At 43.4% G+C, this 7,442-nt stretch overlaps 1 protein-coding gene across 1 annotated transcript in view; it reads right to left on the bottom strand.

The window, feature by feature from the left end:
* The window catches only part of rnf17 (ring finger protein 17), a 116,478-nt gene that overhangs the window by 86,385 nt on the left and 22,651 nt on the right, over nt 1–7,442 (bottom strand). The window contains exons 18-20 of the mRNA XM_037686726.1: nt 2,829–2,944; nt 2,380–2,497; nt 2,161–2,278 (exon numbers count right to left, since the gene is read on the bottom strand). Coding sequence (XP_037542654.1) covers nt 2,161–2,278; nt 2,380–2,497; nt 2,829–2,944 — 352 coding nt within the window. The remainder of the gene's footprint in view (nt 1–2,160; nt 2,279–2,379; nt 2,498–2,828; nt 2,945–7,442) is intronic.

Raw genomic sequence — 7,442 nt, 5'->3', positions numbered from 1 at the left:
GGAACTCGTGAAAAGTATGTATATATTTCCTTATATGTCATACTACAGAGGCGAGGGACGGACAGTCCCTTGTGTTAACATCCTCCTGGATTATGCAGGGCAGCTCCGAGAGGAGGGTGCCAATGGCTGGGAGAAGTGTGGTCGCCGACGTGGGAAGATCCGAGGTGGCTGAGCATTTGCTCGGCCACTTGTGTTCCATCACTACACTCTCCAGGAGGGAGGGGGCAGCTCCGCATCGCCTTTCTTGGAGGAATCATTCGATTCACTGCGTGACTCTGCGTCAAAGAAGACGGTGGCGTCGTCCCGCGCATAGCGTCCCGCCACAGAAAAAAACCACTCAGTGGAGCTGCTGCCAACATCGCTTTTTTCGAGGGAATCATCCGATTCACCTCAAGAAAATAACACGTTAGAAAAGGCGGTGGCGTCGTCCAGCGAGTAGTGACCCTCCACAGAAAAGCATTCAGCGGGGCTGCTGCCAACATCGCCTTTTTCGAGGAAATCATTAGATTACCGCGAGGAAAAACCACATTAGAAAAGGCTGTGGCGTCGTCCAGCGGGTAGCGGCCCGCCACAGAAAAGCACTCCTCGGCGCTAACCTTGAACAAGGCTGCTTTTCTGCTTCTCCTCGGGAAGGAAGAGCTCACTGGGACGGCAGGGGGTTGGCATGGCGGAGACCCAGGCATCTTTAGCAAAGGTTGTGCCAGTCAGAGCTGGACAACTTTTCCTTCTTTGTTCTTCTTACAGTGCTAGCTAGCTGGCTGAAGAAAAAAATGGGAGCAGATTACACGGTCTTACCGTAATTTATACGGACCGGGGGTGAGGCCCACACACAGCAGGTGGGCGTGGACTAAATTTTTTTCAGTGTAGTGCTGAGCGCCTAGGGATAAACCCACTAGCGGCAGTCTTAAAGGGCGAAGCCTATATGAAATACAACTGCTATGCACTACGGTTTATTTTGATCTTAATGTTTTACCTGTTTTATTATTTTATGTGTTTAAAAACTTGAAATGTTCTTAACTTTATGTGTACAGCACTTTGATGCAGCTGTGGTTGTTTTAAAGGGCTTTATAAATAAAGTATTATTATTATTATCATTGTTGTTGTTTTATTACATATACAGCACTTTGGTCGTGTGGGTGTTTAAAGTACTCTATAAATAAAGCTGGTATAGTATGGTATGGTATCAGCTCGACAGAGCGGGGGGAGGGGGGGGGGGGGGACTGGCACCTGGGAAATTCTATAAACAGCCAGCCTACTACAGGAACCTCAGAACGGGTCAGAAAATCAAACAGGTGAAGGCACTGATAAGTGTGCACTCGTAAATGCATTGATCTTGTGTGATGGCTAGCTGTTCTCCAAAGCTTTGAAATAAATATGAATAGGTCTACACCTAATCATTTTAGGAATTTTGTTTTTTCCACAACAGTATACATTGCTTTAGGGTGCATTCACACCAGCCCTGTTTAGTCCACTTTAATCGAACTCTAGCTCGTTTTCCTAGAAAGTCCGGTTCGTTTGGGGAGGTGTGAAGGCGCCATCAAACTCTGTCACAGAACAAAAAGGTGAACTCTGGCCCGGGCTAGAACCTAGGTCTCGGTCCGGTAGAAGCGAACTCCAGCGTGGTTCAAGTACAGTGTGAATGTAAACAGACCAGACCGCTCCGCAGGACAAACAAACACGCATTTCTCTGACCTCATATGGAGCCGTCAGCTGCCTTGTGTGGAAAAACAACATTCTCCATGGTCTTCTGTCTCATCTTCTGCTCATGCTAAGTCCATTTTTGAAAAATGACAAAATATAACTCCTAAAACTGTTAAAACTTGATGCCACTTCGTTTTTATTTTTATTTACAGAAGAAGAAGAAGACGTGTCTTCAGAGGTTTTTGTGTTGTTTCTTTCAGTAGTTCTTGGTGCAGCGCCCCCACAGGCGAGCGGGGGAATAGGTTGGTTTAACAGGTTGACTCGACTGCACAGTGCAGTGTGAATGCAAACACACCAGCTCAAATGTAACAAAAGGTCATGAATATTGGTCCCGAACCAAACCGAGTCTACCGGACTATCTGGTGTGAAAACGACCTTAGGCTCATAAATTTTCATTCAAACTTTATTTAGACAGGTTAAATAAACGCGAGTTATTCAGGACACTTTAGTGAAAAATACCTATCCTTAAAGGAAGCCAATTCCTCTTTGACCAGCAGCTCAGCAATGTTGGTTTTGGGTTTGTTCTGTCCACCATCAAACACGCTGATTGGCACAGGTCGACTCTTTGGCACTTGAGCTGAGAAACACACATAAAACAAAAAATTTCAACCTTAACCCAGATCACAGAAACTAGAGAATTATTCCCAAAATATTCACTAGGCAATTCACACTCCGTACCTGTAGCAACAATTGTGACCAGTTGCTGGTGAGCAAGGCTGATGAATCTGTTGGTGCAGGCTTCACTCCACTGCTTTCCATCCACAGGAACCACATCAGTCAAACAGCAGTGAATCGCCTGAACACACAAAGTGACAGTACACTTATCAAAGAGTGTTCAAACATGCAAAGCACTAAACACAAGAAAATAATTTAATGATAAATAGGTTTATTGTACTTTGCATTGCAAGCAGAGTTGAGCCTTTTCTTGCTCAGTATGTTTAACACATCGATTTTACAAAACAAAAATCAGCTCAAAAACTCATTTAGGTTAACCAAATACATCTCATTTTGTATGTAAAATATTAAATCTTACTGCAAAACAAAAGGATTTTAGCTGCATTGCATTTTAGGATCATCTGTATATTTTCAGAAAAATCAAGAATTATTGTGAACTATTGTGTTCTCACCATGGCAGGAAGGGCAAAGAACTCATCCTTGATCTTCCTCAAGTCACTGACAGACAAGACTGCCTTATTGCCAAAGTCAACGTATCGTACTTCTACTTTTCTTCCACCTGGATGACCTACAAATACATACACAACTCACCAGGTTACATCAGTATACTACACAGTTTTATTTTTATTAATGAGGAAAGATATTTACGATTGTCATAGCAAAGACTAAAAAGGAAAATCTTTCAAACTAATTGAATGTATTAACGTAACCATCACAAAAATATGAAACATTCAACACTAAAAATTAAAAAGAAAAGAGTCAATATATATTTAGACAAAACACACAAATTAGGGCTGCACATTCACACTCTGGCCTTGATGCACACACCTGGTATAGATGAAAGTGATGACAGAAGAAAACGTGAGAAGTTAAGAAAATGTGTTTTTATTGCAATTAATATTGTAATTGCAATATTAAATAATAACATCCTAAATCGCAAATTTAAAAAAAAAGAGCTTCATGAGTTCAAGTGAAGCAAGTACCTAAAATGGCGACTTAAAAAAAATTGCTGCAAAGCCGTTGACTGTATCCTCTTCATTATATAGCAATAGATGTCCTAAATGCAGAAAATTAGCATGTGGAGGACTGTGACTTCATATTAATATGCAACAAGTCCAGAAAACCCTTACGCAGTGCGGTTTGAGAAGCTTAACTCGACAGACTCAGGGGGACCACAGAGGAGCACATTGTGGGCCTCTCCAGACCAAGCAGAGAAGGACAGTGCAGCGGAGCTAACAAACATTAAAATGCTGTTACAGAATATTGCTCCCAGTATAAGTGGACTAAAACAATGGATGCAATTCAAATGGCGGTGAAGAAACTGGGAACTCGAATGGATGAGGCTGAGACTCATCGCAATCCTGAACGATAAAGACCAAGGTCAGGGTGTCACAGTGGACACGGCCATTAAAACCATTGTCAAACTACGGTAGAAGATAACGTATATAGAAAACGTCGGCTGCAATAGTAATGTTGGTATAATTGTAGTTTAGCGTTTAGTTTCCCCGATGTAAGACTGATCACACTCCTGACACTGAACAACACACACAACATTACTCTGTTTGTGCCGGGGGACTGGATCTTTGGGATGAACCAGTCTTTAATGTATTTTGGGGTTTAAAAGCCACTGGGACGTTCTGTTTAGAAAATAAACGTCTCAGTTTCTCTGATACTCCCTCAACATACGGAATGACCACTGGTCTGGGTATGGGTTCCTCCTTTTCACCCGTTTCATCTCAGGAGATTGTAGAAACTACTAAAACTGGGTTAAGAACTGTCCAACACATTATTAAAAACTGGAAGGACAGTGGGGACCCATCGTCTTCCAGGAAGAAATGTGGCCGGAAATAAATCCTGAATGATCGTGATCGACGATCACTTAAACGTTTGGTGAAATCAAATGGAAGAAAAACACCAGCAGCACTCAGGGCTGTGGTTAATAGTGAAAGTAAGAACATTTCCACACACACAATGTGAAGGAACTCAAGGGACTGGGACTGAACAGATGTGTAGCCTTAAGAAAACCACTAACCACTGAGGCTAACTGGAAAAAAAGGCTTCAATTTGCTAGGGAGCATAAAGATTGGACTCTGGAGCAATGGAAGAAGGTCATGTGGTCTGATGAGTCCAGACCTGTTCCAGAGTGATGGACGCATCAGGGTAAGAAGAGAGGCAGGTGAAGTGATGCACCATCATGCCTGGTGTCTACTGTACAAGTCTGTGGGGACAGTGCTATGATCTGGGGTTGTTACAGTTGGCCAGGTCTAGGTTCAGCAACAGTATGTGCTCAAAGAATAAGGTCAGCTGACTACCTGAATATACTGAATGACCAGGTTATTCCATCAATGGATTTTTTCTTTCCTGATGGTACGGGAATGTTCCAAGATGACAATGCCAGGATTCATCAGGCTTCAACCAGGTGACACACAAAGAAAGCAAGAAAAGACCCCAACCCCAAAAGAAGACTCCAAGAAAGAGAAAACTTCAGCTGCAAAGGATCATGGATATGCTGCAGACAGGAGACTGAAAGAGCTGGAGGAGGAAAACGTGTTCTTGATGACGCCGCAGAACTGCTTCAGTCACCTTCCAAAGGTGCTCCTGCTCGAAAAATAATGAAAAATTTAAATTTTATATATTTATATATATACAGGTCCTTCTCAAAAAATTAGCATATTGTGATAAAGGTCATTATTTTCCATAATGTAATGATAAAAATGAAACTTTCATATATTTCAGATTCATTGCACACCAACTGAAATATTTCAGGTCTTTAATTGTTTTAATACTGATGATTATGGCATACAGCTCATGAAAACCCAAAGTGCCTGTCCCAAAAAATTAGCATATTTCATCCCACCAATGAAAGACAAGTGTTTTTAATACAAAAAACGCCAACCTTCAAATAATCATGTTCAGTTATGCACTCAATACTTGGTCGGGAATCCTTTTGCATGAATGACTGCTTCAATGCGACGTGGCATGGAGGCAATCAGCCTGTGGCACTGCTGAGGTGTTATGGAGGCCCAGGATGCTTCGATAGCGGCCTTAGGCTCATCCAGAGTGTTGGGTCTTACGTTTCTCAACTTTCTCTTCACAATATCCCACAGGTTCTCTATGGGGTTTGTCGCGGATTCTTCATGCGGTGGGCCTAGGCACCATAAGCAACTTCATCATGACTCCAAAAAAAATGAAGAAAAAATCATGGATGGCATGTCAGAGTGTGATGGTTGTGATTTTTATTTACACACCTTCCCAAAAACAAAAATGCAGAGTGTGTGTGGGGGGGGGGGGGGATATACTTACAACTTTCTTTCTTCAGAGCATTTTTTCTAATATTCCATATCAGTGTTACCCCTTCTGTAACCAGGCCAGACTGACTTGGCAGGGCCAGAGACTCTTCTTATAAACCCTTAACCCCGCCCACAATTAGATCAACAAACAATCAATTATTTTACCAAATAAAACAACAAAACAAAACAATGCTGTCACAAAAATCAACCAACATTCATTTCCTACTTTAATTTTAAAGCCCTTGTTTTGTTTAGTTAAATTATTTATAATTAAATCTGCTGGTGGAAGAATAATCACTTCCTTTATAGGTAATGCGGAAGCATTACGCTTACTTTTACTCCAGCCGACAACGGCGGTCCGGACAACGCTTCACAGGTGAGTACAACCTTAAATATGCCTGCTTAGGTGAATGTATGAGTTACGATGTTTACGAGCGTTTCCAAGTGTGCACCCTTGGTCGCGCCACGGACCACAAAGAGGGAGAGGTTTGTGTGTAGGGCGATTCGGCTCTAGCTGTCAGAGGGAGGGCACGTAGTAAGATAAGTGAGTGCGCGCGCGCATGTGTGTGTGTGTTCAGCGTGAGGGATGGAACTGCTCCATCACATCATCCCCCTCCTCCCGGAGATTGACGATGTGTGGCAATCTGGACAGGTAATCGGCCACCACATTGGTTTTGCCAGATCGATGACGAACACTAAACCTAAATGGTTGTAGCGACAGATACCATCGGGTGAGCCGGCTGTTATGGTCTTTCATGGAGTTTATCCAGGTTAGGGCTTTGTAGTCTGTTTCTAAGTCAAATTCCCGTCCCAACAGTAATATTTCAAGCTCTCTAGCGCCCATTTGATGGCCAGACCCTCTTTCTCTACAGTGGAATACCTGGTCTCACGTGGGTACAGTTTACGGCTGAGATATAGCAGTGGGTGTTCCTCTCCTGGGTCTCCTTGGGCTAGGACTGCCCCCAAGCTGACTGCAGAGGCATCCACTTGTACTAGGAACTTTTTGTTAAAGTCTGGGCTTTTCAAAACTGAAGAAGAACAAAGCAGTGTCTTCAGGATGTTGAATGCCTTCTCACATTCAACAGACCAAGTTACTGGGTTCCTCTGACATTTTGCAGTCAGTGATGTAAGTGGGGCTGCAATAGTTGCAAAGTGAGGAACAAAGCGTCTATACCAACCGGCCAATCCTAGAAAAGACCGGACCTCTTTTTTGGTACGAGGTCTAGGACAGTTCTTGATGGCTTCCACTTTATCCACTTGAGGCCGAAGCTCTCCTACTCCCAGAAAGTAGCCCAAGTACCGTGTCTCTCGTTGTGCCCAACTGCACTTTGAAGGGTTGAGGGTTAACCCAGCTTCCTGGATCTTCCCCAAGACCAGAGACAGGTGTTGGACATGCTCCTCCCATGAACTGCTAAAAACCACCACATCATCAAGAAAGGCTGCACTGCAGTGGTCACAACCCTAGAGAACTCGGTCCATCAGCCTCTGGAAGGTGGCTGGTGCTCCATGCAGCTGAAGGGCATCACCGTAAACTGGAATAGCCCATTTGGCCCTCTGAACGCTGTGTACGGCCTAGAGCTCTCCTCAAGGGGTATTTGCCAGTAGACTTTAAATAGGTCGAGTGTGGTGATGTATTTGGCAGCTCCGATCTTCTCCAGTAGATCATCCACTCGAGGCATTGGATAAGCATCGAACTCTGAGATGGCATTGAGTTTTCTAAAATCAATGTATATTCGCAGTGAACCATCCTTTTTGAATGCAATGACCAGTGGACTG

The sequence above is a fragment of the Nematolebias whitei genome, chromosome 13 (assembly GCF_014905685.2).
Source record: "Nematolebias whitei isolate Nwh7 chromosome 13, NemWhi1, whole genome shotgun sequence".
NCBI lineage: Eukaryota > Metazoa > Chordata > Actinopteri > Cyprinodontiformes > Rivulidae > Nematolebias > Nematolebias whitei.
The sequence above is the reverse complement of the archived record's forward strand: the minus strand, read 5'-3'. Positions and strand labels throughout refer to the sequence as shown.